The 16,151-nt window shown below is 39.5% G+C and overlaps 1 protein-coding gene across 2 annotated transcripts; it reads right to left on the reverse strand.

Moving 5' to 3' along the window:
- Positions 1–197: 197 nt before the first annotated feature.
- Positions 198–15,304, reverse strand: lpin2 (lipin 2). 2 transcript variants are annotated; one of them, XM_016270757.1, is made up of 21 exons: positions 15,074–15,304; positions 13,037–13,237; positions 10,823–10,918; positions 10,365–10,669; positions 10,176–10,283; positions 9,878–10,004; positions 9,296–9,398; positions 8,679–8,915; positions 8,271–8,370; positions 7,970–8,157; positions 7,685–7,778; positions 7,510–7,579; positions 7,298–7,390; positions 6,634–6,713; positions 6,094–6,244; positions 4,582–4,730; positions 3,510–3,596; positions 3,239–3,391; positions 2,718–2,832; positions 2,228–2,331; positions 198–2,036 (listed from the first exon to the last, which is right to left on the reverse strand). In XM_016270757.1, exons 1-21 carry the CDS (start codon positions 15,179–15,181, stop codon positions 1,889–1,891), a joined length of 2,817 nt encoding a protein of 938 aa, XP_016126243.1. In that variant the 5' UTR covers positions 15,182–15,304; the 3' UTR covers positions 198–1,888. The 2 variants fall into 2 exon arrangements, with proteins under 2 accessions (XP_016126243.1, XP_016126235.1); XM_016270749.1 differs by having other exon boundaries at positions 8,679–8,903; positions 9,284–9,398.
- Between the last annotated feature and the right edge of the window lie 847 nt (positions 15,305–16,151).

Below are 16,151 nucleotides of genomic sequence, written 5' to 3' on the forward strand. Positions count from 1 at the left end.
TTAAAAGGCATTTATGCTGGTCAAACAAACCTATAATGCAAAAGCGAGAAATGCACCAACCCACTCGAGTACAACTACAAAAAAAAGCAAGTAAAACAAAAGGCATCAAAGATCAAGAGGAATGACAAAACACATTCAGCACTTACAACAGCAGTTTCAACAAAAGAAAGAATATAGCCTTTTTTGTTAACTTTTTTTTTTTACAGTTTTTTACCATTAATGTTAGTTTCATACAAGATGAGTGTGTTCACACACAAGAGGTATTACTTTCATAGAAAGAATGGGATTCCTTTGTTAACAATTAACAGATTTCACTTCCAAACATCGTAACTGCAGACACAAAGTGCAACACACGTATTAAACCACAACAGTCAGCTGAACCATGAAATGCCCCAATTTTTCCCTAAACAATGATCTGACTTCAAGAAATGACTTGTGCTCTAATTCTGTACATCTATTTTAACATCCAGCACACAGTGCTCTAAAACTTACCCTTACGAGATTGAAAGCAACTTGAACAAAGCTCAAAGGTAGGGGCCAAGACCATAGTGACAACGTAGAGTGCACGTTACTTCAGTTGAGTCTTGCTCATCCTTCACTTGCACATCAGCTTCAACATTTTCTAAAATTAAAATATTCAGCTTCCTGTTGTTCAAGATCATCCACCAATAGTGAAAACCTGCAAAGTCAAGATTCGATTCAAACTGTCTAACCCAACAGAAAGCATCAATGCATGTGTAAAACATAAATGGTCCTATTTATATTTCAAACTAAGCATGCAAAGGCCTAACAAAACATTAAAGACCATTTCATACTCTCTCACAGGCCGCAGCCTACTTAAAGGTATAACATGCCTTCATTTTGAAAGCCAATATATACTACACTCTTCTTAATTTAATACAGATCTCTTGCCGAGGTTTACATCTAAAAGCGCTTAAATCCTCGCATTGTACACAAAAGCCTGCTGAAAAGCTTCAAACGTTATTGCATTTCTGTCATGAGTTAAGTGCAAGACGATCTGATATTTTTCCTTTCTTGGCTGCAGCTGAAAAAGTGCGATCGGTAAGGCGTTCTGTAGCAACCAGACGATGAAAATGTCAACAGTTGGGAAATAACAAGAAAGCCCAATTACGATGAAATCCTTGGTGTACTTTTCATACAAATCCAGTCGACTGTACGAGGCTGTGCGCGTTAAATCTGCTGAACTGTAAATTATGAGCTGTGTCCTCACGTGGCATGGCTCATTCTGATTCTTTCCAGTATCTACGAGATTCAGCTCATTTCGCACCATCTGGCAATGCATATTCAAACTGTCATACCGTCACCACATCTTAGAGTCAGTGCATGTTAATTAGTTAATTCTAACTAATGCCTTTGTATATAAATAATCTATGCTCTAAAAAATGTAAATTAGTGGTTGTAAAGAATATCTTTGTTAATTACTTCGATTATGAGCATATCTGTATGCCACCTTTAACCTTACACATACCCAAACAAACAGCTGTGCATTCATTCCGCTGACCAAGAGGCCATTGGTCGTCGAACTAATACTGTAAACATTAGCCCAATAGCAATAAATTCCTTCAGAGCTGAAGCAGCCTAACTCATAGCAGCTAATCAAAATGATATAGATTAGAAATACAGAGCAGCACCAGGTGTCTCAGTTTGTGGGAGTTCTACCTACATCCCATTAATGTGAAGCTGGGGTGTGTTTTGGTGTTGGTTCAGCTTAGAGGTGCTTTTGTGCGGTTCACATTTCCTAGGTGGGATAGGACGGCCACTTTATTTGTCTTGAGGCAGAGATGTGAGATGTGGAAGGGTACCGGCTAAGTGGTTCTGATGGCAGAGATGACCGTGAACGTGTAATAGATGGCCCCTCTGGGATGGTCTATAAAAGCAGGTCCTCCGCACAGATCTCAGGGATTGGTTGACGCCAGAAACAGAATGTACTGAACTCTGGGAAGCTGAAAGCTGAACTTTGTTCTTTACTCAGCAAGGGAAAGACGTGATCCACCAGCTCACTCAATCTACTGTACCTACACACAAACAGAGAACGAGCGTGAGACAGCTAATCGAAAACACACAAAGGCGTCCTTCAACTCACAAGAAGACCTTGAACAAAGTTCAAGAATCAGCTCTCCACCTTTGAATCAGCATAATCTTTGACAGCTGAAGTTGTCTTTAGAGATACTTTTATGTATAGCTGCAGATCAATGTGCCTACTTACGAGGACTTGTTGCCCTTGGTTTGCTCCTGTATGAGCTCTCCTTTGGGGTTAACCGTAAAGATTCTGCAGAGTGGCACTCCAACCTCCTTGTAGGCAAAGACGTCCTAGAAGAAACAGTCAGAAGATCAGGCTTCAAGCGTCAACTTAGGACACCCTCTGCTGTTTTTTCCACTCAGTCCACAAACAAAAACATCATTCTGTGTTAGTTCCTGACATTAGCAACAGTTTTATGATGAAATGGATGCATTTGTGCCTGTATAAACATTCAGTGTCTTACTCCACCCAAACAATATAATTTATTCAGCTGGAAACGATCAGCAGGCTGGTTCATAGCAGCTGGTCATGCAGTCCGAGACTGTGCGTGTAGCCTGAGGGGACAGCGCTTCGAAGTTCTAAGCCTCAAACATGAATCTTCGTGCTGAACTTTGACTCTGCTGCTGAGGTCAGTGTGCATTAAAAAAAAAAAAAAGTTAACTGCATTCCAACTCACATTTGTTCGGTTTCCAAATGCAGCATAAAAAGGATGTTTGTTGGGCAGGAAAAGGTTCTTAATGTCAGTAAGGCATTCGATTTTGAAGATTTCTGGCTTCTTCTCAATCACCTCCCTTTCAGACAAAGAAAACATTTTGAGTAAGTGAAGTCAACTGCTTGGTACTTTTATATGTATTCTGCTTTAATGGGATTTATTCATTATTTCAACTTAAAGGGATAGTTCACTCCAAAACAAAAATTGTCATCATTTACTCACCTTCATGTCCAAATTTGTATGACTGACTTACTTCTGCAGAACACAAATGAAGATACTTTGAAGAATGTTGGTACAAACAGTTTTGGTTACTTACCACTGACTTCTATTGCATGGACAAAAAAATATATAAATTTCTCAAAATATCTTCTTTTGTATTATACAGAAGAAAGAAGTACAGGTTTGAAATGACATAAGGGTGAATAATGGAGACAGAATTATTATTTTTTAACTACCCCTTAAAAACAATGATGTTTATATGATACCTGTGAAACGCAGAGAAGAGGCTACTGGGAGAGAGCATGAGTGGTCCCCGGGGCAGGATAATGCCTCCGTCATTTACCCATTGCAGATATCCTCGCGTCATGTCTGCCATGCCAATTGCCCTTGCTGAGCAGTACAGGAATTTATATCCATTTCTGGTAAAAACAAAAAACAAATACCCTTTTATCAAAACTTCGTTTAAAGGCTGCTTGTGTCTTTTTAGTGAAGAAAACATGTCTTCAAGGAGGTTGAAGATTAAGCATGCAAACTCACTCAGCCACGGAGTGGTAGAGTTTAGCAATGCCCTGATGCGTCCAGTCCTTCCCAAACTGAGGCAAAATCTGCCCGAACACATCTGATCTGAAAGCACATAAACATACGGGTGAGCATGGCACGTACTAGAAAAACTAAAGACGCAAATTCCTCTAGTGCATATTTGTTCTACTTAGAAGGAAGTCCAAGTCTCATTCAACTGGCTTCCTAAATATAGCTTCTGACATTCTTTTTATTCTTAGAACTAATAGACTTGTAAAGGAGAGAGATTTTTTTTCTCAGCTTGGGCAAAACTCTGTGTCGTCTACTAATGAGGATCTTCTCCCCGCTTTAGCATTTTATCTCCGGCTCTTTCTGAGTGGCATTATGAGAGAGCAAGATTTAAATTGGCTCATTATGGTGACATCCTCCTCGTAGTCCAACCTTGGTCTAGGCGCACCCCACAGTCAGCCGCCCTGCTTCACAGCCTCAGAGAGATGTGTCAGGCAAGCGGGTCAGAGAAATAATAAGCAGCAGTCAATCTGCCCGTTTGATGTTTGCCACCCACCAGCCACTGAGGGCACGAGTCTGGAGGCGGAGAGCATTCGTTTGCATAGACGCGTTGATATTACAGCCGGCTTTGCAGTAATTAAAAACCAAAGACGGTGGAACGGTATCGCACTAATATTAGAGCTGTGAACTCCATCAAACAGCCAGTAAAACTCAGGGAGACATTGTCCGTTAAATGGTGCATTGTCTTTGTCACTGAAAGCGTTAGTGGAGAGGGCTGTGATGCGAGATCATTATTAGTGGTTCATTATTTGCCACATACTCAGAGTGCTTGTTTTGATGAAGCAGGCTCTGTCTTGATCTATAAACCTCTTTCTGTTTTGGCAGTAAAAAACCTGGCAGTGAGTGAGTCCTTTTGCAGTAACTAATGGAAATGTTTATGCACACCTAAGCCTTTTTCCCCTCTTTCATGACTACAGTAAACTATAAAAATGAAGAACAAAAGGTGGATTTTGCACAAAAACAACCCAGCATATGACTTTCATTAAAGGAAACACGTGCTGTGTGTCTGAGAAATACATACTTGGTGATGGTTCCATCGATGTCTGAGATGATGACTTTATCGTCCCAGTTCCAAAGGTAGATGGTGCCTTCACAGCGGCACGTGCCCTGGTACTGCGTTGTGATGCTGAAGGTTACATCATTGGGTCCTTCCTTTAGTTTCAGACTAGCCTGTAAGTCAATCCCACCTTATCAATGCATCTCTTGAGTCTTGACCACTACATATCATTAATCTTACCTGACAGTACTATATAAACTTCAGAAAAAGATTTTTTTGAAAATGAGTTTTTCCTTTTCAAAAATATCAGTAATCAGTTATGGTAATTTTCAGGTATGAGAACTTATAGCATGATACCAATAATTTACTGGTAATGTTACATGTGAGCAAAGAACAGGATTACCGGTATAAGCTTGTGCACGCTAACAATCATAAAGCTTTGTTGGAGCTGTTTGCCACTGCTTTTAATTGTTTTTCTATGTAAACATGCACTAGACAGGCACCTGAGAAACTATTATGCGTCTAATGTTTTTAAAAACAAAAACACATTCTGTTTGACCATCCCCTCACGGCCATCACTCAGAAGTAAAAAAAAAAATCAAATTGGACAGATGAATCAAGGTGGATGAAGAAAATGGAGCTTTTAAAGGTAATTTCACTTGATTGACATGGTTTTGATGTGTGAATATGTAGTATCTTACTGGTAAAAAGACCATTTTTTTTTAAAAACAAAAACACATTCTGTTTGACCATCCCCTCACGGCCATCACTCAGAAGTAAAAAAAAAAATCAAATTGGACAGATGAATCAAGGTGGATGAAGAAAATGGAGCTTTTAAAGGTAATTTCACTTGATTGACATGGTTTTGATGTGTGAATATGTAGTATCTTACTGGTAAAAAGACAGAACATTGTTGTTCTTGTTAACAGCACGTTTGTGCATTTACCAGAAAAGTAATTCTACTAATTTTACACTAACTCACCAGGATTAGTGTGTAAAAGGGGATAATATCTGTATAGTTAACTAATATTAATTGACTAACACACTTGACTGCTGAATGCTGCAACATAAATAAATAAAAAACCTTGAGCTTTGATAATTAAATGATTAATAAGATTAAAATCTTAATTTATGCAATGCAATCAGTTCATCTACACCATCATCTTCATTAATTTATAAATTCGTGAATTTATTAAAAGACGAGCTTTCATCAATGGAAGATTTTCTGTTGCGCAACTGCATCTATAGTTGCCAATAGGGGGCAGTAGAGTGCAAATCAACTGCAATACACTACCCTTTCAGAATGAGTCACAGAGCTTTTACATAATTTCCTGGAGAAAGTTTGAGGGACAGCTTTAAACAACCGCCTTTTACAGCGCTGTTGCACTACAGGCAACAGAGCTCTGGATCTTTCAGTCAAAACCACAAGAGCAAGTGTTGAAGCTGCTTATGTAAATAATAGTCGCTGTGTGGTTTAGCATGGAGTATGTTTACAGAACTAAAGATTTCTGTCTCCTGACAAAAGCGTAGACTCACAATCTGGCTGGAGGAGAGGCGCAGGGACTTGCGGTAAGCGTGAGTAGATGTGTGGCTGTGGGGCTCAGAATGGACCTTGCGCTCCATTGATGATGCGGCGGCGCTCACCTCCTTCCCCTCCTCATCGCTGGATGAGTCCCTGGTGTCCACTCTGCGCTCAGAGCAAACAGGGAATCAGTGAACTAAATTTGCAATCACATCCAGATTCCTAATTTAGACTACAACAGCACCACAGAGAATGAGACAACACAGAAAGTAGGCTGGATCGTCCTGATTAACAACTTCTGCATGAACAGGGGGGAAAAGACTAGTCAGCGATCAGAGGAAGGGTCAAAGGTAAAACTGATACTTTTATCTTTTACTCATTTTTTACAACCAAGCCAGCTGACATAGCTAGTTTTATGCTCCCATCTATAACATTTGGTTTTATTTTATTAGTCTCATTCAAGAATAACAACCAGTCTGATTATTATAATCTCCACATTTTCCAAAAGTGACAGGCAGAAAATTATGCTGTGTCTGTCAGGGCTTCTGACTCACTTGCGGGCATGACTTTCCATTGACAAAGAGGAGCTGCCTTCCTCCGACTGCTTTATCTCCAGCTTTCCAGTGCTTTCTGACTGTATAACAAAACAAACGAACATTAGTTTATCAGATCACACGTATCTATAAATTGCAAAAACAAATTTGTGTAAACATGTCATCATTTAATTTTGTTGTTGTGACTGGCTACATGATCCTATCATCCTCACATGCTGTCAGGCTATTTCTGAAAAGTCTGATGAGCTGCCTGGCCTATTTCTAGGCTGTAAAATTCCATACCGCAGAGCGGTGCTAATTACAGACACGCCAGATGAGGGCAGCGAAGGAGCCTGATGTATGGTGTCTGAATGATGGCAGAAGCTCTAGAGACAAGAACGAACTTCAGAGGCAGCTTGTTTCATCTTCTTTAAAACGAAGACTTGCCTCGTCCTTTTGTTCAGGCAATTACGTGAGCTTGTGTAATCAGATCTGCCCACAGAAGTCTAAAGTCAAGTACTGGAATGCAGTAGGATTAAAAGACCAATAACTGCTTAAAGGTTTTGTTCCTACTCCCTAATTACAGCTCAATAAAGACCTTTATGTTTAAAAGAAACTTTTAAAAGAAAAGTTTGTCTTTGTAGAGTGTTATACAAATCTGAAGGTCACACCGCTCTGGTCTTACCTGTTTAATAGTGCTATCCGCTCTCTTTCTCCAGAACCACCAGCGTCCTGATTTCTTTGGCATCCTCTCTTTCACCCAAGCTTCCTCTGTAGCCTAAACAGAACACTGACATAAGCTATTTGACCTACTAGTACACCACAGCACTGCGAAACAAACTTTAAAGGACATAAAAACAGCAAGAAAAAAATATCCTATCAGGTAGAACAAAATACCTTGGGTAAATTCTTCTGAAATGCTTGCAAACTTAGGATCAAAGGGGCAGCCAATGTCCAATTGTAATACCTAAAATAAACAACAAAAAGGTAATTTATTTACTAATGTAAGCATTTCGTCAACTTTATACAATTACATTCAGAATATATTTGTTTCATTTAAATTCAAACCCACCTGTTTCCTATTTTAACAACTAAGTTCGGATTGTCTATGATAGCTGGATTTTCTGCAAATTCATGATACGTGATGATATGCTCCATAAATTTTTCTAGTAACAAGCAGAAAGAGAACTTTAAAATCACTTGTATTATTCTCATTTGTAAATCTCTTCAAATAAAAGCATAAATCCATAAATGTATTACAATAGACAGAATGAACCACAGTTTCCTGTTTCCACATCTACAGCTGTAATTTCCACATCATAAAAAAGGAATGCACAAACCAGAAAGATTCACATACCTTTGGAAATCTCTCCGTTCTCACTGAGTCCTCCACACAGAGACAGAGTGACATCAGGGAGATCACTGGCAGAGTCAGACAGGCACTCAGTGCCACTGTCGGCCGCAGCACTGCCCACAGACTGCGGGGACTGAGAGCCTGAGTGCATCCCAGAATCCATCCAGTGCTTGGAGCCACCGTCTGAATCACTGCAAATACACATAACACATTCAAGGTGTCCTGACACCTGATAAACTGCTTTCCAAGTGCCTTAATCTAATCTTAACAGCAATATAGGTCAGATGTGCAATTCTCTTTCTACCTCTTAGGAAAGTAGCGAGCAGCAACATCAGGCTCCAGCACATTCAGGTCATCCAGATAGATGTCCTCTGGGCCCTGGTGCTGACTTCTTTTTGGGACGCCTAAACAAATTTACAGTCAGGAGACAGTAATCATACCAGAACAGCAAGATCTAAGGTTCTACAACAAGTTCTCCGCACCAAGGTGCTTTACCACGACAGCACTAAATTAGATTGATTTTAGGTGCACGATTTTTATTTCTAGAACACACTGATATAATCTTGTTAAACATGAATCAACCACAATTTTATTACAACTTTATCTACTCCCACACTTCCACTATCAAATAGAGATAACGGGCACTGGCAAGCCAATCAATCAAACCAACTACAGACAGAATTTCCTAGAATGAGGAGCTTAACTGGCCCACCTTTCTTTTTGGAGGGTGAGTCAGTCTTGGGGCCAACATCTCCCAAGTCCCCACCCATATGAGCAGCAGAGGCAGTAGTTGGAGCAGCAGGAAGGCTGTTTGAAGGAGTGGAGGTCAACACTCCACTAGGCACTGTCTCCAACTCTGACTCAGTGGGAGTTTTGGGGGTCACAGGGGTGCGGGGTTTAGGCTTGACTATGGTACAGCCAGGAGTCCCTGGGGCTGGTTCTCTTTCATTTGTTAAACATGAATCAACCACAATTTTATTACAACTTTATCTACTCCCACACTTCCACTATCAAATAGAGATAACGGGCACTGGCAAGCCAATCAATCAAACAAGACAGAATTTCCTAGAATGAGGAGCTTAACTGGCCCACCTTTCTTTTTGGAGGGTGAGTCAGTCTTGGGGCCAACATCTCCCAAGTCCCCACCCATATGAGCAGCAGAGGCAGTAGTTGGAGCAGCAGGAAGGCTGTTTGAAGGAGTGGAGGTCAACACTCCACTAGGCACTGTCTCCAACTCTGACTCAGTGGGAGTTTTGGGGGTCACAGGGGTGCGGGGTTTAGGCTTGACTATGGTACAGCCAGGAGTCCCTGGGGCTGGTTCTCTTTCATCTGTCTGCATGGCCTCTGAGCTCAGGATGACTCTGAAGTGAGTGTTCTCTGACGGCGTTATGGTCACGGTCTTCGGCAGCTCCACCCTTTCCTTCTTTGAAACCTGGGAATTACATTTTTGATGAGTGGCGATGAGCTGAAATTTAATCAGACCCGTTAACTCAGTCATAGCATAAAACAGGAAATATTTTTGCATTCTACATTCACTTATTACTAGGCCCAGGCAGACTCTACAGGTTTTAAAAATATTTTCTGCGCTGATTTGGAAGAAAACTACAGAATGAATTTAAACATGGTAAAATGTGTTCATTTATTAAACAAACATTGTGAACATAATGAAAATCTTTCAAATGATTTCTGAAACGTTGTATTACTAGCACTTCTTGTGTTTATTGCCTCTTCATGATCTCATTTGTAAGTCACCTGGGACAAAAGTGTCTGCTAAATGAATACATGTAAATGTAAATCATGAAGGATGAACATTCAGATACCATATATATCTTCAACATTTCCTTAATGCGAACTAAATAAATACAAATAAATGGCATGAAATTCACAGAAAAAAGTTTCTGTGTAATTTACCCTGGTAGATTCTGGAAACTCTCCCCATGTCCACTGCATGTGTGACTCCATTTTGAGCAGGCTCTCTGAAGGCCGAACGACCAGTTCAGAGTCACTCTTGGGAGAAAAGGCCCCTGACATGGCATGACTGCTCAAAATACAATAACAAACAGCAACTCACATGAACGGAGACAAAAGTGAATGTGAAAATGAACAGAGTCTTCAATTCTTAAAACATATTTTTGGAATACTCCAATATGATCAGGATCAAAAACATATCTTTAAGTGCGTATGAGAGAGATATTAAGCGGATACAAACCAATCTGATGGAGACCAGTCTCCGTCAGAATAAGGGTAGTTGTCCAAAGAATGACGAACTGTAGGTAACTTGGGTTCAACTTCTCTAAATGTACTAATTGAAGATGATCTGAAAGACAGATTTTCCTTTAAATCAAATGTACGCTCCATCAGATATAAGTATTTCTGATGTGCATGCATCAGTTGGTACCTGGTGTTGTAAGCAGGGTCCTCATCAGAACTCAGGTCCATCTCAAATATATCATCTGTTGAAGGGGTCGAGCTGATGATGGCAGGAGGGGTCAGCTCCTCTCGACGTGGGTCACCTTTATGCTTCTTTCTCCGTTTTTTCTTCTTCTTGGCTGCCCCCATGCTGGCTACAGGGGGATCAGGAGGGTCCTCCGGGTCCAGTGGATCATCATCCAGGTTCTGACTTGACCTGTGATCACCTCCGATCCAAAATAGGTGACTCTCAGTGGGGATGGGGGAGGTAGCCAGGTGAGCTGGTACAATCTCCTACAAAAAAAAGATCATTAATGCATGGCAGATTGACTGTCTTTGCAATGCTAATGTTTTTTAAACAAAATGCCATTTTCATACTGAAATATGAAGATTTTTGGTGCAGTCAGTCTAGTGAGTGACAATACCTGTGAACCAGAGAACACTTACGTTCTGCTCCTCAGTTTCCTGCACAAAGAAGGCTTCTCCATTATCTCCCAGCTTCATATGGAGATCCACAGGCTCCCCGTTGATCTCTATGTCAATCTGAAGGAGTTGCAGAGGATTCATGTAAAACACAACTTTAATATAGAAGCCACCAACAGATGTAGCTTCAAACTTTCAATAAAGTTACACACCAACAACTTATTGTATGATCTGTGCTTTCATAATTATCCAACACCACGATTCTAAATCAAATGCCTGACCTTTGCAATGTCCCTTTTTATTTTATTAAAAATATCTATGTACGGCATAGGTGTTAGATGACCTTAAAAAGCCAATATCTGTTGGCATTTACCCTGCGATTCCCTTCTGAACTTGTGACTTTTCACCCTGCACATCCAAATTGAGACAAACAGCAGGTTTACTCTCCTGTCCACCAATGCAGTTTTAATCATTTGTTCACAGGAGACACACTACCTGTTGAGGGGGATCTAGCCACCAAAACATAATTAGTGAATTTGTGCCACTTTGAAAGCACTGCAGCCAGCTGACCCCCAAAGAGGATCGCATCACACACCTGATACCACGACCCGGCACAACAGCAGCCTGATATTGAGCTGTTTGAGTCTCAGATGACATCCACAGAAACATTATCCTTCAGTTGGACCTCCAAGAAAATACAGATTTATTTATTTCCCAGTGTTCTGTGTTTTTTAGTATTCTCACAACTGTTTCTTTGGACTGCTCTTTTACCAACTCGTTTTGTCTATCCAGGAGCCTCAGAGCCTCAGTTTCAGGGTTGCTGGGTGATTTATGCATGCAGAGTAATGGGCCAGAATTTTTATGTCGGTATAAATCATGACCCCGAGTAAATCTCATACAGAGAGCTCACTTACATGCATGCTTGTGGACAACAAGATCTGGATTTCATTTCACAGCATAGCAAGAAGAGAGGGACGGATGTTGTTCTGACTTATAATGACTGTTTTGTATAAGCAATCTAATTTGTTTACTATAACAATCCAGATCTATTTCATAATGGTGGTAAGAAAGCGAGGTCAACTGTCTCTTATCTGCACTGTGGGCGAATGTGTTACACCACACTCTCTGACAGAAACTCGCGCGAAAAACTGGGATTAAAAATGGCTAAACTGAGCTTGAAACACTTTTCAAAGGTTGTTGAAGCGAATCTACTGCCATCTCCCAATCACAGAGGCAACCTTGACAAAACTCTCACTCCTCTGCCTCCATTTCCTATCTCTTTTTAGTCAGAGAAACCTGTTGCCATAGCGACCACTTCTTTCTAAACCTCTTCACACATCCTGTAGATAGTGAGAACTGCTCCATCCCCCATCCACTGCTGTTTCACATGCACACTGGTAAATGTTTTATGCTAAACACTGTAACACATTCTGTCTGTGTACTATAGATGATTGAAAACATCCGAATGGCTTCAACATGACCGGAATGCTTTCAAATATGTTATTTATTGCCTATAATCTTGTTATTTACTGCTGGAGATAAACACTTAGACTATCACAGAATGCACAGTTTCAAAATAAAAATTCTCACTGATCATGTCTACAGCCCATTTCCTCAACAACTACAACATTTCACTGTTTAAATGAGAAGAACTGAACATACCACTCGCACTCACAAGGTAATAGATAAATAATGATTTTCCTGTCTTTCCATTCAAGCATTTATTTAGCCTATTCTGTCAATGCTCTAGGTCTGTTTACATGCAATACCCTCTGCTGGAATCTTCTGTCACGAACATGCCAGCAAAGAAACATGTTTATAGAGCTGCTACAAAGACACAGGCCTGCATACACATCGCTGATTGTTTTCAAATGAACCACCGCAGACATGCACAGATGAAGTCATATTTGAAGACAGCAGACTCATGAGGACATTTGTGGATTCAAGCTGAGCTTCTTTGATCGTACTTGTGTTTGCTCTTTCATCCAGTCATTATGGTGCAAGATTAATGCTGCCATAGGCTCCAGACTGGAAAGCAGAAAAGCAAATATTGTCCAAAGCTCAGATCAATTATATTGATAGTGACCTGTCTGTGGATTTTTCTTTATTCTGTGTTTTGAAAAGTTTTCAGAAACTCAAGTTGCTTGAGGAAAATCTATATGCCTTGGACTTGTTGATGACACTCACCATTTATCTTCATGTTTTATTTAAAAATCCTATTTGCACTTCAACACTCACCACTTTCTCTTTGGAGCGCAGCACACCCAGTTTTCCGAAGCGCACATGGAAAGGGGAGCATTGGTAGGTGCCGTCTTTCTGCCGGACCACCACTACATCAATGCAGCCTGAAAGCGTGGCCTGATTAATGCCCTTATACAGCTCCTTCATGGTCACCAGGACCTGACCGGCCAACTGCCCCACGTAATTCATGGTGTCCGCCTAAAAAGAGGAACAGAAAGCAAAACAAACTTAACCTTAAGACATCACACAGCAAACAAGAACTACTTTTTTTTATCTTTCCCACTGTATCTGTACATGGCAAATGTGGCACGATCTCCCCTTAACTCAAAGTAAAAGTGAAATTCTAAGTTCTCTTTGGCTGTCTGCCTTTTTAAAACTGTTATCAGCAGACCAGCAGATGGCGGTCTGAATGTGCTCCAACATTACTGTCCAATAGGTGAGCAAAGTGAGCAAATTAATCTCAAACAAGGACACAGGATGAACTAAATAAATAAATAAATAAAAATAAGTTAATATTTATTTATTTATGTTTCCTGACATACTTTGAATGTGAAGCTCAATGCACATTTTTGTGGAATTGCTGGCATTCTTCTAGTACCTGTTTAACAGCAGGGTATGGTTGCACAAGCGGTTGCAAATTTAAGAAAACTGACTGACATGTTGATCTATAAAAGAAAATTATTCAAAAAACATCCGGTCTAAATTCAAGGTTAATGCCTAGGGTACGAGACGACATGCTAAATTAATCCCCAGCAGACTAGTGAAGTTCACAGAAATGCTATTTCTGGAATTAATTATTATGCTAATGACAATGAGTAATTCTGATTTAACAACATGGCTCATTTTAGTCTTTATGAGGTCTAACAATGTGAAAATAGGCAAGTTATTTTTAAACATCAGATCAAGGAAACCACAAGATTAAATACTGTCACAGCTTGTATAAAATGCCTGGGGGGGAAAGGCAAATAGCTAAAGTAGAGCACTCTCTAACCATAGGGGCAGCCAAAAAGGTCTTAACAGACTTCGCACCCATGGCTAACCTACTTTTTCCCCAGAACAAGAGTCACTATTTACATGAACCATTTTCTCTGGACCATTCACACATGCAGTTGATTTTAAGGAGAGAAAGAAAAGGTATATGCAAAAAAGCTGAGCAGAGCATAACAATAAATAACACTTGGCCCAACAGGAAGTGCATTTGAAGTATAATATACAACATGCAGTACATTATCGTAAAATAAAAGTATGCTTTATATTCACAACAGTACCTTGTGTGTAAAATTGGTCATATGGGGTATAAAAGAAATTGTACTAGACAAATTTAATTTACACTCATGAAGAACATTACCGTTCAAACAGTTGGGGTCACCAGCATTTTTTATGTTTTGGAAAGAAGTATGATAATAAAGATATCATTATTTGATCAAAAATACAGTAAAAAATATTGTCACATTACAATTTATTTAGTTTTCAATTTTAATATATTTTAAAACTTAATTATTTAGAATAAAAGGGATGTTCATTTCTTTAAAAAAATCTTATTAACCTTATAATTTTTAACAGTATAAGTATATATATACACTGGTATGCAATCTTCAGCCACTGGCAATCAATGTAATGCCAAAAACAAACATAAATCTAGACTAATATTAATCAGCTGGAAATCAAATCTCCACTCTAAATGTGTTTGCAAGATTTTAAATTATTTTCTTCTCCAGTTTTAAATTCAAAGCGTAAACAGAAGTCATTCCATGCAAAATTAGATAAAAAATATAGGTGGGCTGGTCTGTTTTTCATAAACTGTTTATAAGCTTTACCTGATAAAAGAACACGTTCTAAGGCATTTACATGACCTAACACATTGTCATGGTATTAGACATAATAAATGCAAGATTGTGCACGTAAACACTCAGTGTGTGGTAATTTATGGAGTTAATAGCTAATAATAATAATATCACTTAACTAATGCTAAACCGGACTCATAACTCCACACCTAGATACCAATGAACTGTCTCATTCGCATTTCTCACTCACCCAGGACCAAGATGCCCTAAGGAATGAGGACTCATCTTGTTCACTGTTGTCCTCCTCAGTACAGCTGCCAGTGGCTTCTGGTTCTGCCTTAGGACGGAGCCTTTTCATCACTGTTAACCTCTGGCCTTTCCTTCCTTAGAAATAATTTCTTTACCTGTGTCATCCTAAACACTATGTCAGGTGGCCCGCCTACCTGGTCTGACTCAATGACCGTGTAGGGCATAAACATAAACTACTGTAACCTTTCTGACATGGCATACACTTAAAAAACAGAAGCTGCATTTTAGTTTCGTCAAATCACGTCATATTAAAGAAGACCTAACAAATCAACCAATTGGGTATAAGAACCTACTCTCACTAACAAATGAGGGAAGAGTAAGAGGTCAGCAGTTCTGAAACAGATAAGACTTGTTTCCAGCGAGGGGGCCGGTGAGGTTGACCGCTGATAAGGGCCTTGAAAAGGGGGGCTGGAGGAAAACAGTAGTTGTATTTCACCCGTCTGTGCAATCACATGAGGAGAACGTCCTCCATGCTGATTCTGACAAAAATTCAGCTTACTTTAATTAATGATTCAACTCGGAAGATCTTCTATAGGCATAGGAGCCCACAAAGACACATTAGTGAAATTTATTTCACATCAATTCTGAGTCTAATTTCATGATACTATTTTCATGTTATAGCAAATAATTAATTAAATTGGGAATATTATAAATGTATACATTTTGCCAAAAATAAAAATAAATAACATACAATAAAATCTAAAGTTCATATGCTACAAGCAAACTTATTCATCACAACATTACAAATGTACAGTATGAAAGATAGATAATTTCATTTTGAGATTTGCTCAATTTTCAATATTTTCCCCTCGCAGTTATATCATTAGGTAATTATACTACATATATTTCGGGCACCAGGGAGCCGCAATTATACCTGGCATTTAAACTGCTTTTGAATACACGTAGCAGTACTTACCACACATTTTACAAGATTATATGTTTGTCAGTGGTGCTGAGGATCTGTAAATCATTCGCCATCATCCTCAGTCATCTCTACTTTCTCTCTTTATGTGGTAAGT

The sequence above is a fragment of the Sinocyclocheilus grahami genome, unplaced genomic scaffold (genome assembly GCF_001515645.1).
Source record: "Sinocyclocheilus grahami isolate Dianchi unplaced genomic scaffold, SAMN03320097.WGS_v1.1 scaffold5.1, whole genome shotgun sequence".
In the NCBI taxonomy this organism is placed as follows: domain Eukaryota; kingdom Metazoa; phylum Chordata; class Actinopteri; order Cypriniformes; family Cyprinidae; genus Sinocyclocheilus; species Sinocyclocheilus grahami.